A 27,342-nucleotide genomic window follows, 5' to 3' on the forward strand; every position below is an offset into this window, starting at 1 on the left:
GTAGGATATCTTATTCATTTACTCCTTCAATTAGGAATAAATGTAAATTTGTATGTAAAATAAATGCTAAACAAAGCAAAGCGTATTCACATAAGGTCAATATAACGGATATTCATAAAATCTTGGCCAAATTTCCAGCAATTTGACACTTCAATCATCAAAATTTGTCCAAAATTAAGGCGTTGACGAACTCACAATAACCGCATTATTTGTTAGTAGTTTCTTAAATTACAACTTTTTTGTGTGTTCACCCTCGCCTTAATCTTGGAAAAAATTTAAGTGTCAAATTACTGGAAATGTTTTTAAAATTTCATTAATATCGGTTATTTGACCTTAGGTGGATAGGCTTTGCCACGTTTAGCATTTATTTTACATACTAATTTACATGTATTCCTAATTGAAGGAGTAAATGAATAAGATATTCTACAAATTTATTATATCTTGTAAATGAATGAAACAAAATAGTTACATCATAAACTTTTCTTGTAGGAAATTTAATCTTCTTTAATTCCCTAATTTTAAATGGTATAAATAGTTGATGGTTTTCGAGATATTTAGGAAAACCCTAAAAATGACACCTAAATCTAAAATCCAAGATGGCGGTCACTTCCCAACACCCCACCCTCGGGGCTTTTTGGTGTGTTAATAGAGACCTAGGAGGACATATTAAAGCAATTTCTGGAACTATATTTTTTTCATTTTTCAAGCATATTTTAAATATAAAATGACTGGGCTAATTGCCCTTAAGACTTAAAGTAACTTTTAAATTGTGTTTAATGTACCGGTAGTACATTTGTTTTATATATTGTTATTTTCATTAGAAAACATAGGTATTACAATATACAAGAATTGTCAGTATTTTTCTGAAGCAAATTATTTTATCTAAATGTATTTTATTTATTTAAATTTATCTAAATATATAAATTTTACTATCTAAATTTATCTATTTGATTTAAATATTTGAAATCTCAACGAATGTATTAAATTTTGTATTTATTAAAAAAATTATGTGATTAGGCTGTATAAACTATAAAGTTATAATACTGAACATAATTGAAATTCAAATTTTTTTTACCAGTATACTGGTATAACAAAAGTTAGATTACTTAATTTCATATACAGTATCGCTTTGCTTACATCACAAATAAATTTGATTCTTTATTTTGTAAATGTTTAAAATGATCTGTAAGTAAGTATTAAATGTAAGTACAAATATTCTTTCAATCTAGACTATTTTTATATAAGTTATAGCTCAATTAACTAATTTTAAATTTAGGTAACTATTTAGCATGGAATGACTGTAATGGAATGACTGTGTCTTGAAGTTAAAACAAATATCAATCAATTAGTGTTTTTTGTGTTTCTTCTTGGGTGCTTTCTTAGTAGCAGCTTTCTCATCTGAAACATTTTAAAACGACTCTTTAGTGCTTAAACTTAAGAAGAACACTTTAGTTTCAGTATACAAGTTGTTTAACAAACTGTTGGAGACTTATACATCATTGCTCATTTTCAAAACAATAAGTGCATTTGAATTAACCCTTCCCGGACGGGTGACTTTAATGGCCTTGGAAGGGCAAAAATTATATAAATAAAAAAATGTATTTTCATTACTTGTGTTTTTTTTATACCTGTATACATCTAATAACATAATGGAACATCTCGTACTATCTAAATAATCTTTTACTTGTTTTATGAATTTAAAAAATAGTGCAGATATATCCGCCGGCCCGTCTATATCCGCCGGTCTTTGAAAATATGGCTGTGACAAGGATATGCAATGAATAAATAACAATATGTTATCACTATTTCATGCTGCTAGACAGACAACCACTTAGCTTTTAGCACCAACAGAGTCAACGTGGGGATGCATGTGCAAAATTGTAGGGGTGGGGGAGTGTAGGAGGGGGCGGCCTTGTCGCTTTCAAGGTTGTGCTGGTGGTTGCAGAGAGCGCGGGGAACTATAGACATCCCAGAAACAAAAGAAACCTGGGCCATTTCGAGCCGCGCACGTTTGAAGGGTAAGCCACACCTACCGGCGCAAACCACGTGATCTTTTCATTTCTGACAAGGTTGTTTTGTTCTTGGGATGTCTATAGTGCCGTGGTATCCCGAGACATCTGGGTACTGCAAAAACACTGATTGAAGATAAGGTGGATACATCCGTCTCCCGTCCAGAACATAACAATCCATATGCGGATCCCATCCTTTTCACCAAAGAAAAGACATAGGCGGATATACCCGTCACACGTCCCCAGAGGGTTAAAAGTATCCTTTGCAAGTTAAAAACTATTGTAAAATTGAAAAAGGCAAAAGTTTGACACTGGAGTAGCAGATTACAGAAAAAATTAAGTAACATCTAAAACAATCAATAAGTGTTTCACCGTATTAAGTTATAGAAGTTTACATATTAATTAATAAAAACCCATAAAATTTGTTTGGTGCCTCTTTTACTTTGCATTTGCCTTTGTCCACACATTTTACTTTATCCGAACAGTTTACTTTATCCGAACAGTTTATAGTGCGTGGAACAAGTGTAAAAATCTTTCACTTCCGGAGACCAGCACCATACTTTGGGAATCGACTAAATACATGTAAAAGAGTGAAAATCAGCCGGGAGGCAAGCTTTAAAATAATTAGGTCACGGGCAGTGACGTCATCAAAATGGCCGTTCACCCAATTATAATAATGCCGCATATCTCGGAAACCGCTTAACCGATTTTGACGTATGACATCTTATTTGAAAGGTCTAATCATTATCTATAAAAAAGGTTATTACACTTTTAGCGGTTAAACCAACGGTTTCTTTGTATTTTAGAAAATATTAATTTTTTACGCCCCACAAAATGGGTTTTTGCATTTATCGTTTGGAAAAATTAAAATAATCTAAATTTACTTTCCACCGTTGAATCCAGCTTTAAAAGATGAACAATTTAGTATGTTGAATCATCACTCTATGTATATTGGTTACCGAGATATTGAAAGTAGTAAACACAGAACACTCTGTCCCCCATGTTATCCTTATGGGAAAAATAACATTCTATATCTCAGTTATTTTTTAACGTATCTTAATACAACTTGTTATGTGGTTTCACCTAGTTGAGCTACTTGATAATGACTATAAAATATTTATATTTTACATTTACATGGCAGCAAACCTACATACTCATTTCCCATGTTATTCGTATCGCGAATTTTTATGCATGATTATTTATGAACATTGTACTGCACTTTCTCAGCTTTTCCTTACTTTACAGCTTTAGACCTTTTCAGAAGTTTTCAGGACTCAGATTGACTGAACACTTGTAGGAATTATGATACATTTATTATTCTCAGAACTGTTTACAAAAACTATTGACAAATGACTTCTACTTCGAAACCCCATATACCAGGGTGTACCGGGCTCAACACGCCTCCAGTACAGGGACGGAAAGTACCGAGTTCAACACGCCTCTAGTGCGAGGTGTACCGGGTTCAGCACGCCTCTAGTACTGGGGTGTACCGGGCTCAGCACGCCTCTAGTACTGGGGTGCCGGGGCTCAACATGCTTCTAGTGCATACCCCACCGGTGTGGCGCCTACCGACGGGTTCGGGCCCGGAGGCACAACATGTCGAAGTCCCTCAAGAATGCTCCTTATATAGGGTCGTAACTCGTAAGATGCTTGGAGAGTGGGGGTAAGTACCCAGTATCCATCCCCTGGCCGAAAGTACTGGGCACTTTTCCCTAATCACTTTCCCTCAGTACTTTTCCCTCGGGTCACTGAGCACCATTCCTCGGTGCTTTGGTGTTTTAGCCCATATTACATTACACAACCTTGGCCTTCTTAAACACTTAATTACAACATATGCTGTCAAAACTTGACCGGGGCTCAACACGCTTCTAGGACTGGGGTGTACCGGGCTCAGCACGCCTCTAGTACTGGGGTGTCAGGGCTCAGCACGCTTCTAGTAAGTACTGGGGTGTACCGGGCTCAGCACGCCTCTAGTGCGGGGGTGCCGGGGCTCAACACGCTTCTAGTGCATACCCCACCGGTGGCGCCTACCGACGGGGTCGGGCCCGGAGGCCCAACATGGCGAAGTCCCCCAAGAATGCTCCTTATATAGGGCTGTAACTCGTAAGATGCTTGGAGAGTGGGGGTAAGTACCCAGTATCCGCCCCCGGCCGAAAGTACTGGGCACTTTTCCTTAGTCACTTTCCCTCAGTACTTTTCCCTCGGGTCACTGAGCACCATTCCTCGGTGCTTTGGTGTTTTAGCCGATATTTAATTACCCAACCTTGGCCTTCTTAAACACTTCATTACATCATATGCTGTCAAAACTTGATGTTAAGCGTAAATTTAATTAATTATCGAAGTATTTGAAATTCCCTGAGTATGCAAGTTTTTTGTATTTTGCAGGTGGATTTTATATCAAATGGAGTAAATAATCATTATTTATGAATATATGTTAACAAAACTTGACGTTGAGCTTAATTTTAATTAGTTATCTAAACATTTGAAATTCAGTGAGTATGCAGGTCTACTGCAACGGGGGTTTTATAAATGTTAGTAATTTTATTTTGGGAAATATTTTTTCCTGGGTTGGTCAGACTGATAACCGACAAGAGATCTGATGGCAATTTGTCGCAATTGTTGAATAAGAAACGTGAGAAAATTCTTATTAACGTGTTGTTTTTGTTTCTTTTGAGTTTACATTTTTCTAGTAATTTTCATATAGGGTTTGACGTCTTTTGAAATTCCGAAAATAATTCAGACGGAGGCACGAACTATTTCAAGACAAGATTAAGTTGCACTCCATTTGATATAAAATCCACCTACAAAATACTATAACTTGCATACTCAGGGAATTTCAAATACTTCGATAATTAATTAAATTTACGCTTAACGTCAAGTTTTGACAGCATATGTTGTAATTAAGTGTTTAAGAAGGCCAAGGTTGTGTAATGTAATATGGGCTAAAACACCAAAGCACCGAGGAATGGTGCTCAGTGACCCGAGGGAAAAGTACTGAGGGAAAGTGATTAGGGAAAAGTGCCCAGTACTTTCGGCCAGGGGATGGATACTGGGTACTTACCCCCACTCTCCAAGCATCTTACGAGTTACGACCCTATATAAGGAGCATTCTTGAGGGACTTCGACATGTTGTGCCTCCGGGCCCGAACCCGTCGGTAGGCGCCACACCGGTGGGGTATGCACTAGAAGCATGTTGAGCCCCGGCACCCCAGTACTAGAGGCGTGCTGAGCCCGGTACACCCCAGTACTAGAGGCGTGCTGAACCCGGTACACCTCGCACTAGAGGCGTGTTGAACTCGGTACTTTCCGTCCCTGTACTGGAGGCGTGTTGAGCCCGGTACACCCTGGTATATGGGGTTTCGAAGTAGAAGTCATTTGTCAATAGTTTTTGTAAACAGTTCTGAGAATAATAAATGTATCATAATTCCTACAAGTGTTCAGTCAATCTGAGTCCTGAAAACTTCTGAAAAGGTCTAAAGCTGTAAAGTAAGGAAAAGCTGAGAAAGTGCAGTACAATGTTCATAAATAATCATGCATAAAAATTCGCGATACGAATAACATGGGAAATGAGTATGTAGGTTTGCTGCCATGTAAATGTAAAATATAAATATTTTATAGTCATTATCAAGTAGCTCAACTAGGTGAAACCACATAACAAGTTGTATTAAGATACGTTAAAAAATAACTGAGATATAGAATGTTATTTTTCCCATAAGGATAACATGGGGGACAGAGTGTTCTGTGTTTACTACTTTCAATATCTCGGTAACCAATATACATAGAGTGATGATTCAACATACTAAATTGTTCATCTTTTAAAGCTGGATTCAACGGTGGAAAGTAAATTTAGATTATTTTAATATTTCCAAACGATAAATGCAAAACCCCATTTTGTGGGGCATAAAAAATTAATATTTTCTAAAATACAAAGAAACCGTTGGTTTAACCGCCAAAATTGTAATAACCTTTTTTATAGATAATGATTAGACCTTTCAAATAAGATGTCATAAGTCAAAATCGGTTAAGCGGTTTCCGAGATATGCGGTATTATTATAATTGGGTGAACGGCCATTTTGATGACGTCACTGCCCGAGACCTAATTATTTTAAAGCTTGCCTCCCGGCTGATTTTCACTCTTTTACATGTATTTAGTCGATTCCCAAAGTATGGTGCTGGTCTCCGGAAGTGAAAGATTACTAGGTAATATGTCGCTTGTTCCACGCACTATTACTAGTTGGTGCCATTTATAGACTTGAAATATTTCATGGCTATCTAAACTTTGAATAAACTAGGTGGCGTACGAAGAGGCATCCACAAAATTGAGCAGAGTCATTAAGGGTTTATGTTATATTGTTTTCGTCATACTACAGTAAAAACAGCTGTTTTTAATGCATGTGTTGCGGGTCTAAAGTAACATTTTTACTCTCTAGGGAGTAAAAATCGTTTTAGCCTCTAGGGAGTAAATATCAGCTGTTAACTGAGCTAGTCAACTAAGTTGTAAATTTCGATTGTAAACGATTGCATGTATCAAAATTACAGGTTAGTCAAAAGTCTGGAACCCCCCAGTTAACTTTTTAACGCGTTGCAGTAGGAAAACCAAACTTGGCACATATTTACAACATAAGAAATTGCTCTTTTTCACTTAAGTTACAACTTTGCCCCAGCCCCCAAAATGTAAAAATATTAACAAGGAGAAACATTTTAAATAACACATTATTAGGCACATTAACAAACATTGTTCGAGAAAACACACAAAATAATGGAGAAATCAGTATTAATGATGAATTAATGACATGTAATATTGCAAAATGTAGATTGCATAAACACTGTTTAAGCATTCAGATGTGTTATATCACAAAATTAAATTAGTATACAGTATTTCTCATGCTGATAAATTGTATCTCCTTCAGGAGCCAACTAAATCTAACTTTGTCAAGTCCAGTGCTTAAATATACCCTCCCTGTTAATCATCACAACATTTTTAGTCAATGACAAAACCACTGTGTTGAAACAAAGCACAGCATTCAATTGAGTTTTTGGACATAAATACCTCAGAAGAATACCATCTGGCATTAAGAGCTTGTCATCATTTCCTAGAGTATACAATTTTGTCAGTAACAATAAATACGAAATTCGTTCAGGCTATTTAGAATATTTGGGGTGATTTAGAGCAAAATTAGGTCAGGCTAAATTTGTTTAGGATGAGTTTCACTGTTTATTTCTGTCATTTATTTCATAGACCAACCATTCTTATATATAATACGTGAAGGTAATTTCTACGAAACACTACTCCTCCGTTAATGGACAGATTTTTACAAACAATGTGCAAAAATTAAGTATTTTATGTGTAGACGCCCCCTATCACCAATTCCTGTAATAAAAGGCCTCGGGCATTGCCCCACATGCCATCAAAATCCCAGTGTATTTCTTATGAAGAAAATATTTTGTTTACTTAAGCAGAGAAATAATTTGTAATAATTGCATACTAAAACAGCTGTTCATAGTAAACACATGATACACACAAAAGCGTTCGTTTTCAGTTTCAATAACTGGAGTGGAGTGATTGATTACATTATCTTTGAGTTGAAACTTTTAAGTCATCGGAAATTATGACTGTTAATCGTTTTGAAATAACGCCTATAATACTTTGCAATTGCTCGAATTCGAGCAACAGGTGCACCAGTAATTTATATTAGCCTAAATGCAAGCTTTGATTATGTTAAATATAATATAAAAATAAAATGTTTGTTTAAGCCTGCCTTTACTAAAAAGAACAGCTGTAATGAGATTATTGGAATAACATCACAACAATTTAAAATGGTGTAAATAAAAACTATTAGTGGAATGTGTTTGAGAATCTTGTTGTTGGTTTTGTGAATAATAATTTTGTTTAATGTAAAAAGTGAGTATTTATTTAAATATAAAAAAGTAAGAAAACTTTTCAGGTTATGGGCCCAGGGCTGCTCATGCCATAAAACTAAAAATTAACAACCAGGGCTGCTCATGCCATAAAACTAAAAATTAACACCCAGGGCTGCTCATGCCACAAAATAAAACCAAGTAAGAACAGGGCTATTAATGCCATAAAACTAAAACTAGAAGAACAAAGTTTGAAGTTGTCTATTAGCGTGAGTATATCAACATTTACTAATAATGACCAGTGAAAATGATTATAACAATATTCAAAGACTTAAAAACGTGGAAACATTTGCTATGTGGGAATTTGAGATTAGTGTGTTGTTCAAAGCACGAGAACTGATAGATGTAGTAAACGGAACTGAAACCTTAGATGAACAAGGTGATGATGCATCAAAAATAAAAAAGTGGAAGGTAAAGGATGCCAAGGGTCAACATTATATATTGCTAACAATTGATAACCAAATTAAACCTCATATTTTAACTTGTAAAAACGCCCATGAAATGTTTCAAACACTAAAAAGACTTTTTCAAAAAGATACTGAAACCCAAAAGTGTGCATTACTTCAGGACTTTTACAACTTCAAGTACAATAGAGAAATTGATATGATGAGTAACCTTTGCCTAATACAGAACCTAACTTATAAACTAAACCAACTCGACCAGAAAATAGATGACACAATGGTGATAACGAAGATCCTGACGATACTACCAGAAAGCTTCAGACATTTCAACAGTGCCTGGGACTCGACATCAGCTACGGAAAGGACACTCGAAAACCTGAAAGCTCGGCTCGTTCAAGAGGAAAGTAAGATGAAATCTATGGACAGCAGTGGTGGTAATGAAAGTACAGTTTTTAAGGCTAGCTCTACTCAATATGAACAAGGTATGACTAAATTTAATAAGCCTAATAATGTAAAATGTTTCACTTGTCAAAAGATAGGTCACATTCAAAAGAATTGTCCTAGTAAAAAGTTTTGCTCTTTTTGTAAAAAGAATAACCATTATGAGTCAAACTGTTATCTTAAAAATAAAGTTAAGGAAAATAGGCCAATGATGTGTACTATTTGTAAGAAAAGTAACCATGATACTAAGAATTGTTTTTTTAGAGATAGGTCTAGTAAAAATAACAATAATAAAGATCCTAAAAACACCCATAAAACTGTTTTTCTGACCAAGGTTAAGGAGGAACAGGAAGGCCTAATCCTTGAAACATGTATGCCTGAGCTTATAAATGAAGTAAATGAAGTTAACAAGGCTTTTGTTGTTGACAGTGGTTGCACCCCAAACCATATGACCAACTGCAGTAATATTTTAAGTAACTTAAAAGAGTTTAAACAGGAAATATCAGTCGCTAAGAAAAACCAGTCAATGTTTTCTCTAGGTATTGGTAGCATTGAAACAGACAAGTGTATTTTAAATAATGTCTCTTACGTACCAGAACTTAGTAATAATTTAATGTCTGTAAATGCCATTACGGAAAAAGGTGGTACAGTTGTCTTCACTAAAAATAAAGTAGAAGTAATTAAAAACGATGAAATGATACTTGAAGGTAATAAAAATAGTCAGGGATTGTATATAGTCAATTTAAGAAGCAGCATTTGTAGTGAAAATAGTCTCTCTAATGGTAATACCAGCAATGTCACAATTCAGTCAGGTGAGGTGGTAAATAACAGCAGTCAACAAGAAGACAACGGTGAAAATCAAGAAAATTCTAGGGAATTAATGAAAATATGGCATAAAAAGTTAGGACACCTAAATAATGAGAGCATGAAGAAATTAACTAAACCTAAAACCAATGATCGACAAGACGTTAAAAAAGAAGCTGTACTAGATGAAAGTGAAGAACTAGAAGAAGAAGACACTATACCTGAACACGAAGAAGAACATGAACAGGAACCAGAAGACCTATATCAAGACGAAAATGGACATACTGATGAAGAAGAACCTGGAATAAGAAACGAAAGATATAATCTTCGACAAAGAAACAACATAAAAAGACCCGTCAGATATGAAGACTACGATCTTAACGCACTTTTGACGTACAATGAATGTATCAATGGAGATGAAAAAGAAAAATGGAAAATTGCAATAAATAATGAAAAAGAATCTCTGAAGAAAAATGAAACTTGGGAAATTGTTGACAGAAAAGAAACTTTAGGAAAGCAAATGTTAACAACTCAATGGATTTTCAAAGTCAAAGATGATGGAACCTATAAGGCGAGACTTGTTGTTAAAGGATGTCAGCAAAAAGGTAAAATAGATTTCAAAGATACATTTAGTCCTGTAGTGGACAGTACTTCACTAAGATTACTTCTTGCTATAGCAGCACAAGAAAACATGCATATACAAACATTTGACATAAAAACAGCATTTCTATATGGTCTAATGGAAGAAGACGTGTATATGTTGATACCAGAAGGTTTTGAAGAACAAGGTCAAGTCTGTGAACTAAATAAATCATTGTATGGTTTAAAACAGGCCCCATGCTTGTGGAACAAGAAATTTACTTCATTTCTTAAAAGTCAAGGATTGACACAACTGAAGTCAGATCAGTGTATTTTTAAGAATCCCGATAACGATCTCTACTTAGCTATCCATGTAGATGATGGTATTTTGATTGGTAAAAATGAAGGAAAAATTGCAAACCTACTAAAGCAACTTGAAGATGAATTTGAGATGACGATCAGTCCAAATCCAACAGTTTATATAGGGATGGAGATCAAACGTAACAGGGACGGAATTTTAATCAGTCAAGAAAAGTATGCAAAACAAATTCTTGAAAGATTCAATATGAAGAACTGCAAAGAAGTAAAGACACCAATTAACCTGAAAGATACAACTGAAACTCTTCATGAAAATACTACTAAAGGAGCTTTTCCTTACAGAGAAGCAGTAGGAAGTCTGCTTTACCTCACTAACAAAACCAGACCTGATATGAGTTTTTCAGTCAGTTATGAAAGTAGACACTTGGAAAATCCTGACAAAATTGATATACAAAATGTAAAGAGAACCCTTAGATATCTAAAAGGAACACAAACCCATGGAATAAGATTCTATTCAATTAATAGTGACAAAATTGAGCTGAATGCTTATTGTGATTCTGATTTTGCAGGAGACACTCAAGACAGAAAAAGTACAAGTGGTTATGTAATAATGTTCGCAGGTGGACCTGTGACTTGGAGCTCAAGAAAACAGCCCATTGTAGCACTTTCAACAGCTGAAGCAGAATATATTTCCGCTGCTGAATGCTGCAAGGAACTAAAATATTTGAAAACTCTTATTAGTGAACTTACTAACAAGCCAGTGAAAATAACACTCAACATTGACAATCAAAGCGCGATGAAAATGATTCAATCTGGTCAAATGAACCGCAGAAGCAAACACATTGATGTACGCTATTACTTCATAAGTGAACAATTTCATGAAGGCCTGTTTGCACTCCAATACTGTAGGTCTGATGAACAGTTGGGTGACATTTTCACAAAATCTCTTACTTACCCTAAATTTCAAAAGTTCAAAGAAATCCTCATTAAAAGTTTTGTCTAATTTTGAGTTGAAACTTAGAAATAAGATGATGAGGTAAACAATGTACTGTAAATATAATGTAAATATTATTCATTAAATTAAATGGACAATAAATAGACAATCTAATAAAAACATTGTATTTTCAAATGTTAAAACTGTTTTTCAACTTTGTAAAACACAAACAATATTATTAACTAAGCTAGCAGTATGGGTTTTCAAGAATCTAGCGTTGAGAAATATATAAAACATTTTATTCTTAAGGGGGAGTGTTAAATATAATATAAATATAAAATGTTTGTTTAAGCCTGCCTTTACTAAAAAGAACAGCTGTAATGAGATTATTGGAATAACATCACAACAATTTAAAATGGTGTAAATAAAAACTATTAGTGGAATGTGTTTGAGAATCTTGTTGTTGGTTTTGTGAATAATAATTTTGTTTAATGTAAAAAGTGAGTATTTATTTAAATATAAAAAAGTAAGAAAACTTTTCAGATTATTCCAAAGTACAATGGCGTAAGTCAGAGGAAATGAATGGTGTTGGTGTTTAAAGTACATTATGAAGGTTTTCTGTAAATATGTGCACAATGGAGAAGTTAATTTGCGAACAAACCTCATAAATCATCAATTTTCTTCACTTTCTTTATAAATTCAACCAGTTGAGTGTTAAAACTTGATAGAATCTATATATATAATTCTGTAAGACCAAATTTTTACCAGAAAATTGTGGACGTCTGGTAAGTCGCAGAAAGGTGGGAGAGGTCTTAAATTAAAGGTCTTGACCCCAGGGACTCGGGAAAAATAGCAGAATTCCCATTAAGTTACCAGAAAACGAGATATAACGTAAAATATCCACCATAAGAAATGCATGGGGACTGAAAAACGTCTGCATTCTATCAGCTGTTACTTATTTATTTGCAATGTTTACATTTATTCTGAAAGTCAATGTTGGTAAATAATGTTCCAAAATGAATTGTGTTTATTTTTTTTGTTTTTCCGTTTTTATAATGAGTGAAGTAACTAGACAGGGTAGGGGAAGACCTGCAAGACGTGGAAGAGTGTCCAGGAATTCAACAGACTTAAGAAATGCAAAAGAGAACGTCATGTAGGGCCTAACTGTGAAAGAAATCCAGAAACTGTTTCACAACCTATCTTTAGAAGAACGCTGGAAAATGAGTTGAGTGTTGTTTCTTACAATCTAGGTCCTCTTAAAGCACTTGCATGCATCGTGGCGCATTTCACTTCGCAGAGGAGGCCACAAATGGACATTTCAACGCATGGGCAATGCCACAACCACAAGTAAATGACGAACTAAAAAAACTGTTTTTACATGATTAAAACTTCATAAAAAACATTATAAGGCAATACAACAGTGCAATGGTTTTTGCGTCGCTTTCCACTACACAAAAAGAGAGTTCCGGGAAATGGGTCTTACTGTCTTAAAATTCAGGGACAAATTCGGGGAGTTGCCCTCATAATAATTAATAATAATTTTAACCTTTACATTTGGTTCTCAAAATTGAAACTATAACAGAATTCGTAAGATTACAAAACAAATCTTAATTTTTTTTAAACTAGAAAAGATGTGAAATGTTTGGCTGTATGATTTCAGCTCTGATTCGTCGTTCTCCGGGCTAAGGCCAAACCGTGTGCACGTTTCCATTTGTTAATATGTTGTGTTATTGATTTAATCATTATTTTACAATTGTATTTCATTGACACGTCAGAAGTAACTAATATACGACTCCAAAACAGAAGGGAAACCAAGATATAAAACAAGAAACACTGTTAATTTTAAGTAACATAAAATTGATAATTAATTTTAAAAACATATTTAGAATATTTGTCTTTTTATATATGGTTTTTTATTGTAGTATAAATTAGGGGCTATGGCCCCTACAGGCCACTAGTATATATTATATTTGTTAACATTTTCAGGTACTAATTCAACAAATCTATCTAAGAACCCCCAGATCAAATTAGAAACTTTATAGTGCTATGTTTTAAGAGTAAATAGTACAATTATTTTTAAACTTAAAAAACAAAATAGATAGTTGTTTTTTATTAGCTCCAGGTGGATGGTAAATATACATATTGAGAATTGTGCCTCAGATATGTGAACTACAATTCACTAACCAAAACTAACAATAAAGCCAATCTTGAACTCTTCAGGTTCTATTCGCTGGTTGAGAAAACTTTAAATTTTATAAATCTGCAGGACTACAGAGAAGTAAGGTACATAGGAAACAGGCTTATGGGACAACCGTGTGCTTTCAACTCTGGTATGTTGTGTGGGAAATATACTTCTGACAAGCAAGGAAGAGCCCAAGCGGCGAGCACTTAGCGGAAATTCCTATCACACAGAGCACAGGGTCTTCCTCAACCATGAGCGTTGTGTACATGAGGGCTTGTGAGAACGGTGTTGGACTTAACCCTAGACACCAGCACTGGTGCTAGACACCATTTACCATGAAGTGTATCCTCTGTTCCTTATACTTCTCTGTGACAGGACCTAAAAAGACTTTGCATAACACTCAAGGACAGGTTTAGGAACCTTCATTGAGCAACAAAAAGTGTATAAATTTGCTTGTTCAATTGGTTGATTATGGTGTTTAATAGTTTGGTCATGATTAGTGAATTAGTTAATTAGGCCTATTGGTTAACTAAGTATCACATTAAAATCTACACTCACCCCAAAAAACTTTGTTGAGGAAGTATTGAGCTCCGTAGAGAGCGATTGCTAGAACGTATGTTGCTAAACAGAATGTTATCCTGAGGGTCCAGTTAAGGGTTTTAAACACAGGGTAGAGCCAAGCACCACTCTGATAGTAAGTCAGCATCAGACTGAAAAATTACAAAAAAATTCAAATAAATAGTCAATCTGACATATACTTTTTGCCATTAGCTTATCAACAACCCTAATAACGGACAAGCAGTGGCGGTATCTATGATATTTTATGGGGAAAATCACAAAATTACGAAAAGTCACATTAACTTTTGAATTGTAATTTTTACTGCATTGGGAGTTGTACCAATATGTAGGTTAAAGGACCATAATAACATTTTTAATCAAAATCGATCGAGCGGTTTTTGTGGAAACCCAATTTTCCTGTTGTTTTATGGATTTTATAGATAAATCACCACTAAAAATAAAGATTTCTTAAAGTTTCTTAGGATTAGTACTCACAAACCAAATTTCATCAAAATCCACAGGTGTAGTCTGTAGCTCAGTACACATCCACACACTCATACACACCCACACACACAGACCACTTTTTTTGTTTTCAGGGGGACCCAAAACAAATATTCCCACCCAAAACTCAAAAATAAAAAAATGAAAATAGAAGGGGAGAAAGTAAAAGGGTCATTAGACATATAGCCAAGGTGCCTTAAGATACACACTATACAAAGAATATTTTTATATTCTCTCTTTAGACAGTGCTTAAGAATATATAAACCTTCTACAATGGTTAAGAGTGATTTGGATACACGAGGAGAGCTAGTCCTCTCACAATCGTCATACAAAACACTGGAACTTAATAAAACCAGTAGTGCAACATGGATTTAAACTAGTTCATTTATCCCTATAATTCGTGGGATCTAGCATTTATAATCAACTGGGACATTTCAAATTTAAGAAATAAACATTTTTGTCAAAAATACATAGTAAAATCTCTTACCAGACTGAGTAGCAGAGCAAGTACAGTGTAATTCCAAGCAGCGCAGGTTTGAATGAAGGATATTTATGAAAACAGAGATACATCTCCAGCAAGACTACAACTGAGGTGGTAGTGTGGAGAGAATGGTTGATCCAAGGAGGCAGGTACTTGTCCAATACTGTGGGGAATATGAGGTTGCGGTCTACGGACCAAATACCCCAGAAAACTATTGAGACCAACTGCCAAAATATTTAAATAATTAGACAAAGTGAAATACATCAAATATGGGTAAAACTATACATTTCAATCCCGTGTTGTCGGAGTTAGTTGCAAAAATAAAACAATTAGAATTGAGACACCGACAATAGGCGTAGTGAAGCTCAAATACAGTAGTGTATGCTATGTACTGTAGGTTTAAGTTTTTTTTTGTTTACTACAGATTCAATTTCCTTAAATTTGTACATGTCAATACTTGATTTATTAGGTACTGCAATCACACCTTGAAGCTTGATTCGAACCATTCTTGGCATAAAAACCATGATTTACTTTTAACTTATTCTTTTAACCTTTCGAGCTTGGGAAAACACCCTCTGTTGAGTCTTATTTACATTTACAATAAATTCCCAATTACACTAAGCCTCATAGAAATCTATGCAACATGTATATCAGCTGATCGGAAACTAGGTAAGGAAAACAGGGATACCAACAGGTAAGCTGGTTTTTTTTTCATTAAAGTCTGTCTCAGAGTACTTTTTATTTGGGTTGCTTCGAAAAAAAACCTGGTTTTCAGCTACGCTGCGTAGCCTACGCATGAAATTTGTACTATATGACGCTAAAAAAAGTTTGATCTAAAATAATTTATAAAACAAACATAGGCTATTTACAAAAAATTTGACAGTCACACTATCTGAGGGTTTATTTATGTCAGAAATTGTCTGAATGAACTAGATTCCATTTTATCAGCATTAATCTTTGACCAGTTTCCTCGGTTTATCATGAGTTTTCGTTAATTAATTTTCAATTCAACTTCAGATAATAAATCATAGTAAACAAATAAATATTCTTTAGAGTTCACAATATTTTTATATCGAGTGTAGGCCTACATGTTGCTCTTATATATTGCTTTGCAGGTAATTTGATTTCATGGACCAAAAAGGTACAGGAGGTTTACTTGTTACAAAGGAGAAGTTTGTTCTTAATTCAGCCATTTGCACTGCCAAAAATACTAAGTCAACTATTTTAAAACCTTAGAGTTGGATATTAGTTTATAGAAAAACTGTAATTACCATGGGTACCCTTATAACTTTTCGAGAAGGGGAGGATAGGATACGGAATAAGCCCCAGTAAAAAGGGGGGGGGGGGGTTCAGGGATCCTCGCCCAGAATATGTTTAGAATTTGGGTACAAATGTTTAATGATATTCTTACCAAAGCCATTGGTGCCACCAGTACTGTGAAGAAGTAGTTCTTAAACTTATTTACTTTATCCTTTAATCTTTCTTGTCCTTTGAAAACACTCAACACATCTTCTACGAGAGCCACGAGAAAGTATATAGTTTGCAGAGTCTGGAAACATGAGCAGTAAATATAGCAATGATCATAAAATATTTATTCTTATTATTCATTTAAAATGAATAATAAGACTTAACCTTATTCTTGATCAGCAGAATAGGTGTTATTAAATTTGCGGAAAGTAAATAAAATTATGTCTATAATAATACTTGAAACATATTTACACCTATGTTGACTCACAAAACAGTAAGAGTAAATACATAAGAATGGTAAGTGGTGATCCCTAATTATTGTATATTCATAAGGAAGGACAAAGTAAAAATAAAATAAGCTAATAAATGAACAAGTAAATTTTATACTACAGTTGTACTTAGAAACGTCTTGCCCTGAACTTCCGGTAGCCAATAGGATATAAGTAGGGATGCCATCGAGGTTCTTGTCACTCACCTATTGGTCTGATGATGATTTGACTGTCCAATCAAATTGATCACCATTTACCATTTTTAAATAAATAAATATATATATATAAAACAAGGGTGATACAAACATGTTAGGTACCTAATCAAGAACAAAAGGCTACAAAAACAAGGATAATATAATGTAAATTAAATATATAGCATATATGTTTCAAAATTTAATAGACATATTTTTATTTACTTTCAGTAAATCTCATTGCATCATATTATAGGGCCTACATATACTGTGTTAGATTGTGAATAATAATATTTTACCATGTAACATTGAATAGCATTTATTGAGAAAGGTTGAATTACCTTGGCACAGAAGTGGGTTTATGAGCCAAGGATGAATCAGACAGATCATGGACTGTGTTGCTAATTTTTTTGTCCTAGGACGTTAAGCTCTAGAACAGGATCGTTTTTCACTTCAGGTTAGACCAGGGGTTGCGGTATAATCACATTAATAAAATCCATTGGTGATTTTCCGGGATTTGAACCTGTGACCTCAAAGATCAAAATCCTGCACTCTACCACTGGATCGGCTCATTCCCCTGTTTTACAGATCAGCCAAAATTTCTGTGTGCACGATCAGAACTGGTAGAATCTTGGCAAGGTTTTTTTTTCCTAGGATGCTAGGCAAGAGCCCGGGGTTTTTTCACAGTACTTCAGACTAGAACTAGGGGTTGTGGCACTATCACTTAGATAAAATCCATTGGCGGGATTTGAACCCGGGACCTCAGGGACCGAAGTCCTGCACTCTAACCATTAGAACAGCTCGCTCCCCTGGCAAGGGGGTTGGCAGAGGTTCTTTGGTAAAAACATCTGTGTCTTGCTACTCAGTGTGACTTACTCACCCCTATCGCCAGCACTGCCAATAACCGGCACACATGTTTTTAGTGTAGCTAGAAGCTAACACAGACATTTTGGCCGATCTGTAATGATTAAGATGAGCCGGTTCTTAAGTGATAAAATATGTATAAGCTTAAAAATCTTGTACTGTATCATATTTCATCGGTATGCCTTTTTCTGGCTTTTGGGAGTCTTTGAATAAACGGGAAATCATCCAATATACTGCCTTCTATATATAATTTTAATTTTTTTCTACCATATAGTGAATTCACTGTATGATTACTGTATGTACTCTGGATGACTGAAGTTTGAGTACGTGAAACTGTTTATGTAACAAACTGAAACTGTAAATACAAACTTTGATGAGACATTTTCCATCACAGTTATTAAATATTATTCACAACATTTTGGTATTATCATCACTATCAACTGAAATAGGGACACCACCTAGATACGTATTTTAATCCAAATATGAGTAAAGGATGAGTAGAATGGAATGAGATGATCTGTGTAGCTTTCTTACTGACTAAGATCAGCTTTTTAATCAGTCAGGACCATTTGATTTACAGCCCAATGATCAGGAACAGCTATGGGTACTGTTTCGACCCATCAAAAAGCAAGTGACTTTTCTCAGGATTGATCAGGCAACCTCTAGGCATAGCCCATGGGATCCTATAATGATAATGTAAAGTTAGGACTCAAGCGATCAGAGAGTTGATTTGGTACTTACAAAAGTCCAGTTGGTAAGATATCGCAGCGAAAACCTTTTGACGTGACGTACCACTGGATCATTTATCTCCTCAGGTTTGAACTCCAGCATGTTTTCTTTCATCCAGTGAGTGACCACCATGAAGTAGCCGACAACAGTTACATGATAAAGTAGACTTGTGACTGCCATCTGAGGAAACAAACATGCAAGGATAAACATGAAGGCACATCTCATTACAGTCGGGACCACGTAAGTTTGCAGTTGAGGGAGGAGCCTATTTACCACATGGTTTTGAATGAACCAATGAGAACCGTGCGGTGTTGCCAAATCTAATAAATACCAGCTGATTTGAAAATATTGCTAAGTATATTTTAATTAGTGTTGTCAACGGGTGATGTGGCAACATCGCACTAGCCTTGTTTTGTGATTGGCTGCCACCAACTGCAAACTTACAAGGTCCCGACTCTAGTTATTTACTGACCATGAAATATTGTGAAGGGCGGAATAGAGAATCTATCTGCCCCTTATACTTTTTTTTAGTAGCACAGAGAAGTAAGATACAGAGGAAACTTGCTTATGGGTACGACCGTGCGCTTTCAGCTCTAGTTTGTTGTACGTGGAAATACTTATTAGCAAGCAAGAGCCTAAGCGACGAGCATTGTGTGAAAATTCCTATCGCACAGGGTTTTTGTCCCACAACCCACCATGAGCGTTGTGGTAGCCTACATGAGGGCGAAGGGGCAGTGTTAGACTTTGCACTAGACACTAGTAACAGTGATTCCTGGACACCAGCACTTATATGTTACATATGGTTAATGGTTATATGTTATATGGCCAGGCATACCTCCAAAGGGTTATGAAAGCATTTTTTTCTTGTTATTTATCATAAGGTAAAATGAATTCATGTTAAAATCAATACCAAAGAACAAACAAATCAATAAATTGATTCAGACTAACATTTTCTCATGATAAGTCATGTGATAATGTTTTACAGAGTTGTAATTGGTTGAAGTCTGTGTGGTCTATTATTGGACTAAAAACAAAAAGTTATTTGTACATGGCATAAGTGACATGATTATGAAGTTGAAGTGGACAACTAAAAGGAAGAAAACTGTGAAGTGGACTTAACCACATAGGAAGTTTGTCTAATATATTTTATAAATTACAAGAAACAAAGTTTGGTTTAGAGTCAGTTTATACATAATTTTATGTAGGCCTACATTTTAAAATTTACTTTAAAACTTAAATGATTTTTCATCATAATAATAATAATTATATTCTCTTGATTAAAAGAATAAATCCAGCCAATTAAAATATATACTGCATTTCCATTTTGCAATTTTTTTTTATATATGCCTCAGTATGGTATTTAAGTTTATTTTATCAATTGAGAATTGTTTACTGTTTGTATTAAACTCTTTATTTGAATTAGGTGCGTGTCTTAAAATAAACCAGTAACTTTGACTAGGTCCGTGAAGTTGGCGTACCCATATTAGCGTATCCACTTTTGATCATACCAATCGTTAGTTCATCGTTAGTTCTCGATAGTTCCCAAATTTTTTCGTTAGTTCTCAAGAAATAAAAAAGTTATAGCCGATTACAAGTGGGTACGCTAACTTCACACTTCCGGGTTCTAGCACAAGCCGTTTTCTGAGGAGAAATGTTTACATCTATATACCAATCGTTAGTTCTTCGTTAGTCCTCGATAGTTCCCAAATTTTTTCGTTAGTTCTCAAAAAATAAAAAAGTTATGAGGCATACAAAGTGGGTACGCTAACTTCACAATTGTACAATTTCCAGCGGGAACAGTTTTTTTTACTATAAATGCCTATATCTATATACCAATCGTTAGTTCTTCGTTAGTTCTCGATAGTTCTCCAAAATTAACGTTAGTTCTCAAAAAATAAAAAAGTTACGAAGCATAAAAAGTGGGTACGCCAACTTCACAGTTATAGAATTTCCAGCGGGCACAGTTTTTTTACTATAAATGACTATATCTATATACCAATCGTTAGTTCTCGATAGTTCTCAATTATTAACGTTAGTTCTCAAAAAATAAAAAAGTTAAGAGGCATACAAAGTGGGTACGCTAACTTCACAATTGTACAATTTCCAGCGGGAACAGTTTTTTTACTATAAATGCCTATATCTATATACCAATCGTTAGTTCTTCGTTAGTTCTCGATAGTTCTCCAAAATTAACGTTAGTTCTCAAAAAATTAAAAAGTTACGAAGCATAAAAAGTGGGTACGCCAACTTCACAGTTATTGAATTTCCAGCGGGCACAGTTTTTTTACTATAAATGACTATATCTATATACCAATCGTTAGTTCTTCGTTAGTTCTCGATAGTTCTCCAATATTAACGTTAGTTCTCAAAAAATAAAAAAGTTAAGAGGCATACAAAGTGGGTACGCTAACTTCACAATTGTACAATTTCCAGCGGGAACAGTTTTTTTACTATAAATGCCTATATCTATATACCAATCGTTAGTTCTTCGTTAGTTCTCGATAGTTCTCCAAAATTAACGTTAGTTCTCAAAAAATAAAAAAGTTAAGAAGCATAAAAATTGGGTACGCCAACTTCACAGTTATAGAATTTCCAGCGGGCACAGTTTTTTTACTATAAATGCCTATATCTATATACCAATCGTTAGTTCTTCGTTAGTTCTCGATAGTTCTCCAATATTTACGTTAGTTCTCAAAAAATAAAAAAGTTAAGAGGCATACAAAGTGGGTACGCTAACTTCACAATTGTACAATTTCCAGCGGGAACAGTTTTTTTTACTATAAATGCCTATATCTATATACCAATCGTTAGTTCTTCGTTAGTTCTCGATAGTTCTCCAATATTTACGTTAGTTCTCAAAAAATAAAAAAGGTTACGAGGCATACAAAGAGGGTTCGCTAATTTCACAATTATACAATTTCCCGCGGGCACCTTTTTCTGACTATAAATGCCTATATCTATATACCAATCGTTAGGTCTTCGTTAGTTCTCGATAGTTCTGTAATATTTACGTTAGTTCTCAAAAAAATAAAAAAGTTACGAGGCGTACAAAGTGAGTACGCTGACTTCAAATTTATAAAATTTCCGGCGGGCACCGTTTTCTGACTAAAAACGCTTATATCTATTTACCAATTTTTAGTTCTTCGTTATGTCGTGTTAGTTCCCCAATATTATTACTAGTTCTTAAAAAATAAAAAGGCAATAAGGTCTTAAACGTGGTTATGCCAACCTCAAACCCAAATCATTCCTAGCGTGCACCCTTGTCTGACTAAAAGTGCCTATATCTTAATATTAATCGTAAGATGGGCTCACTCATTTATTTTGTTAGTTCTAAAAAAATTAAATAAATATACGTATAGCCAATAATCAATAGATAAACTTATTTAATGCTTCTGATTTCCAGCGCGCACCTTCATTCAACGAAAAATGCTTACAGTATACTACTATACAACTAAATAAATCTTGTCTCGACCCCGCCATACCCAATACGCCATGCTAGTAATGTGTTGTACACATTTATTCCATCCACTACTCCAGTCTCCAGTTTGTTCAAGTCCGTATGACCTTTCAGTCTCGATCCGTGCAACTGTCACTCGTAACGTGTTACGTTTAATGATGTAATTTTATAATACTAATACCGAACACAAACAAATACAAACAATACAAACGATTAGTTTAATTAGCAAACAGAAGTTCTTTGATCGTACATATTTTATCTGCTTATCCAATTCAAATAATCACTGCTTATAAATTACTTTATACCATTTTACTTAGCAGACTCTGGTTTTCATTTTGATGGATAGTTTATTTTGTTTCCATGATGGACTTTTTATAAAATACACTTTTTCACACAACTAAGTAGGTATAAATATGATTTCATTGCTTATCTAAAACCAATTTTTGGAAGCGTTGTCTTTTTTGGATGTTCTAATTAACTGAACATATTCAACTGTTAATCATTTTGATAACGTAATCAAAATTATCACTCCTAAAAAATAATCTAACCGAGTGACACCTGCAACTACTATTGCGGATATCACAGATAAGCGCTATCCTGGAACTGATAAGCAATCCTATCTCTTCGAGAGAATCATAATGTGATAGTTATTCTAATGTCAGTGTTACTTTGATTTTCATTGTGTGAAGATGAATCAAATTACAATGCATGGAACTAAAAATTGGTATATAGATTTAAGCGTTTTTAGTCGGAAAACGGTGCCCGCTGGAAATGTTATAATTTTGAAGTCAGCGTACTCACTTTGTATGCCTCGTAACTTTTTTATTTTTTTTTTAGAACTAACGTAAATAATGGAGAACTATCGAGAACTAACAAAGAACTAACGATTGGTATATAGATGTAAGCATTTTTATTTAAAAAAACTGTGCCCGCTGGAAATTCTATGATTGTGAAGTTGGCGTACCCACTTTTTATGCTTCGTAACTTTTTCATTTTTTGAGAACTAACGCAAATATTGGAGAACTATCGAGAACTAACGAAGAACTAACGATTGGTATATAAATATAAGCATTTTTATTTAGAAAACTGTGCCCGCAGGAAATTCTATAATTGTGAAGTTGGCGTACCCACTTTTTATGCTTCGTAACTTTTTCATTTTTTGAGAACTAACGCAAATATTGGAGAACTATCGAGAACTAACGAAGAACTAACGATTGGCATATAGATATAAGCATTTAAAGTCATAAAACGGTGCCCGCTGGATATTCTATAATTGTGAAGTTAGCGTACCCACTTTGTATGCCTCGTAGCTTTTTTATTTTGTGAGAACTAACGTAAATATTGGAGAACTATCGAGAACTAACGAAGAACTAACGATTGGTGTATAGATATAAGCATTTAGAGTCAGAAAACGGTGCCCGCTGGAAATTGTATAGTTGTGAAGTGTGCGTACCCACTTTGTATGCCTCGTAACTTTTATATTTTTTGAGAACTAACGTCAATATTGGAGAACTATTGAGAACTAACGATTGGTATATAGATATAGGCATTTATAGTTAAAAAAAACTGTTCCCGCTGGAAATTGTACAATTGTGAAGTTAGCGTACCCACTTTGTATGCCTCATAACTTTTTTATTTTTTGAGAACTAACGAAAAAATTGGAGAACTATCGAGAACTAACGACAAACTAAACGATTGGTATATAGATATAGGTATTTATAGTAAAAAAAACTGTGCCCGCTGGAAATTCTATAATTGTGACGTGTGCGTACCCACTTTGTATGCCTCGTAACTTTTTTATTTTTTGAGAACTAACGTAAATATTGGAGAACTATCGAGAACTAACGAAGAACTAACGATTGGTATATAGATATAGGCATTTATAGTAAAAAAACTGTGCCCGCTTGAAATTCTATAAGTGTGAAGTTGGCGTACCCACTTTTTATGCTTCGTAACTTTTTTATTTTTTGAGAACTAACGTTAATTTTGGAGAACTATCGAGAACTAACGAAGAACTAACGATTGGTATATAGATATAGGCATTTATAGTAAAAAAACTGTTCCCGCTGGAAATTGTACAATTGTGAAGTTAGCGTACCCACTTTGTATGCCTCTTAACTTTTTTATTTTTTGAGAACTAACGTTAATATTGGAGAACTATCGAGAACTAACGAAGAACTAACGATTGGTATATAGATATAGTCATTTATAGTAAAAAAACTGTGCCCGCTGGAAATTCTATAATTGTGAAGTTGGCGTACCCACTTTGTATGCCTCTTAACTTTTTTATTTTTTGAGAACTAACGTTAATATTGGAGAACTATCGAGAACTAACGAAGAACTAACGATTGGTATATAGATATAGTCATTTATAGTAAAAAAACTGTGCCCGCTGGAAATTCTATAATTGTGAAGTTGGCGTACCCACTTTGTATGCCTCTTAACTTTTTTATTTTTTGAGAACTAACGTTAATTTTGGAGAACTATCGAGAACTAACGAAGAACTAACGATTGGTATATAGATATAGGCATTTATAGTAAAAAAACTGTTCCCGCTGGAAATTGTACAATTGTGAAGTTGGCGTACCCACTTTGTATGCCTCATAACTTTTTTATTTTTTGAGAACTAACGAAAAAATTTGGGAACTATCGAGGACTAACGAAGAACTAACGATTGGTATATAGATGTAAACATTTCTCCTCAGAAAACGGCGCGTGCTAGAACCCGGAAGTGTGAAGTTAGCGTACCCACTTATAATCGGCTATAACTTTTATATTTTTTGAGAACTAACGAAAAAATTTGGGAACTATCGAGAACTAACGATGAACTAACGATTGGTATGATCAAAAGTGGATACGCTAATATGGGTACGCCAACTTCACGGACCTACTTTGACTGTGTAAAATTAGAAAACAAAAATCAATGTCCCCAATATATGTACTTATAACACCTTTGTTTTAAAATGTCATATGTACAAAAACTAATAAACAAAGACATATTGAAGGAATATAGGCCTAATTAAAATCAACAAAGGTTCTTTTATAACAGTAGTACATCTATTAAATTGGTCACAACTCATTGATGTGGTTGAATTAGAACAATAATGAAGTAAATTTTACCATTTGAAAAGACTTGTTCCAATCAAGATCTAAAACACTGCTAAATATATTTACCTGACTACGTTTGTAGATTTGCTCAGAAATTAACAGCACAGGTACTAGTTTATTGTAATTTTCCTTATCCTCCTACTAACCTTCACCTGGAACTAACCTCGAAGCGACAGCAGTTCTGTTTCCGTGGTCAGGTTCTCAGGTTATGGTGTGGCTGGCGGCTGGCTGGTCTTGGTCGTGGCAAAGTAGGTTATTGATGTGCCACTGTACTGCACTATCTGCTAGTGTATAGTAGGCGAGTCTGAGTAGGCCAGTAGGCCTATCGATCGATCTACCAACTGCTTCTCTTTCTCCCCTCTACCCTCTCAACACGTTCCATCGTTCCATGGCCTGGGGGGGGGTAATTGTTATCAGGGGGGATAATGATAAGGTGACTCGCAAACCGGAAACTAGTCACGTGACTCGATTACTCAACCATTGTTTTTGTGGAATTCCGCTTACACTGATGGAAGTAATTTCTTTTCGTGTATTTTAATTGTCACGTCGAAGAAGTAGTTAACCCGAGTTGTTGTTTTTAAAACGTTCTTTAAACTGGAGAATTTGTCTGATTGATTAACTCAATGCCAACTGCATTAAGACTTTTGAGGGTAAAAAAGGGGGAAACTAATTTTCACCCCATAAAAACCATTTTCAATAGTCTGATCATGATTGCAAACTTGTTTAAATGTATGAATGTATGTGATGTAAGTTTACAAGTCTTGTACAAAAGAATAAAATCTTCAAAATCGTATGATTTATTTTACTCGAGTTATCATGTATATTATGAACCTTACATTAAACAACCATTTTCCCCCTTTTTCATTCAACCTCCGTTTAAATATCCATATCAACAAGTTAAGGTCATTAAAAGAAAGCAGACCAGAAGACACACACAGGCAGAGTTTATCTATGTCTGCTGATTCCATAAATCAATTACAAAATTATTACTATCTACAAAATTAAAAATTTACTCTTGATTACTTTATGTTTGTAAAACTTAATAGTTATTGTAAACAAACATGTCTACTGTATATCAATTTTAGTGGAATAATTAAAATTTTAGTTACATCTTTCTTTCACTTTTAAAACTGATGTTGTTGAGGTCTCTGGAGGACATACAAACGAAAAAGTAAGTCAGTCCCGGGAAAAGGTCTTACCATGAGACCTTCAGTAAAGCTTATTCCCAATGATAAATCCGCTAAAATTAACTTAATCCGTATATTGAAATTATTAAGCTAGCGAGTATTCTATTCTATTTTTGTGGACGATTTAAGGGGAGTTTACATAACTGGTTAAGCGAGTGAGGGCAAAAGTTATATTTATACAGAGAAACGGGAGCGAGTGAAAGTAAACACAGATATCTCTGATTCTCTGGACAAAACTTTCCCTGAACTCGGGGAAAACCTCCAATCCTCATTCTTGTTGTCAACCGACGGAGTAGTCAAGCTCGACTTGATCCTATACCCTTACTATAATGAGCAATGTATATGCTTGTATGTGAGCTATGTATGTTATGCTTCTCGTTGGTATGCTTGCACAAAGATCTCGTTTATTTCGTATTTTATTACATATCATAATTTTATATCTAACCAGCTGTTTACCTGTCCTACGTACGGGAATGAAGTAGTCTATTAAAAATGAAACAATGCAGAACTGCTAGTTTATACACGCATATAGAAAAATTTTGGCAGTTTTAATAGGTAAAATCATCTAGAAAATAGTTACTTTCGTTACGGAGTGATGAAAAAGTATATTCAATAAGAAAACTGTCCTTAAATTGTCATTTTTCAAGTCAAAAAGATCAGTATATCTAACAGTCCACTCCTTAACGACTTATTATTGTTATTGTGTTGTATTTATTATTATTGTTATTTCGGTAAATCGGTCTACGGGGTTATTGAGCGTAATTAATAATTTTGTAATCAATGGTTGAATATGGGTAACTCATGTGTTTACCCTAGGGAAAGTCAGATATTGAAAATGAATGGGAACTACAAACTCATGAAAGACGTGATGGCAATTAAAGAGGAAGACAAAAAATATGCTGAAACTGACATCACAAAAGGGGCTATTACGTTTGACCTAGAG

At 34.5% G+C, this 27,342-nt stretch overlaps 1 protein-coding gene across 3 annotated transcripts; it reads right to left on the reverse strand.

Moving 5' to 3' along the window:
- Positions 1-996: 996 nt before the first annotated feature.
- Positions 997-25,547, reverse strand: LOC128991109 (androgen-dependent TFPI-regulating protein-like). Of its 3 annotated transcripts, none has more exons than XM_054413840.1 (6): positions 25,359-25,547; positions 18,660-18,827; positions 16,539-16,676; positions 15,134-15,351; positions 14,146-14,297; positions 997-1,398 (listed from the first exon to the last, which is right to left on the reverse strand). In XM_054413840.1, exons 2-6 carry the CDS (start codon positions 18,825-18,827, stop codon positions 1,346-1,348), a joined length of 729 nt encoding a protein of 242 aa, XP_054269815.1. In that variant the 5' UTR covers positions 25,359-25,547; the 3' UTR covers positions 997-1,345. The 3 variants fall into 3 exon arrangements, with proteins under 3 accessions (XP_054269815.1, XP_054269814.1, XP_054269813.1); XM_054413839.1 differs by having other exon boundaries at positions 25,376-25,546; XM_054413838.1 differs by having other exon boundaries at positions 25,279-25,546.
- Between the last annotated feature and the right edge of the window lie 1,795 nt (positions 25,548-27,342).

The sequence above is a fragment of the Macrosteles quadrilineatus genome, unplaced genomic scaffold (assembly GCF_028750875.1).
Source record: "Macrosteles quadrilineatus isolate MER2022 unplaced genomic scaffold, UCM_ALF_1.0 Scaffold_3__2_contigs__length_128488019, whole genome shotgun sequence".
Classification (NCBI taxonomy): domain Eukaryota; kingdom Metazoa; phylum Arthropoda; class Insecta; order Hemiptera; family Cicadellidae; genus Macrosteles; species Macrosteles quadrilineatus.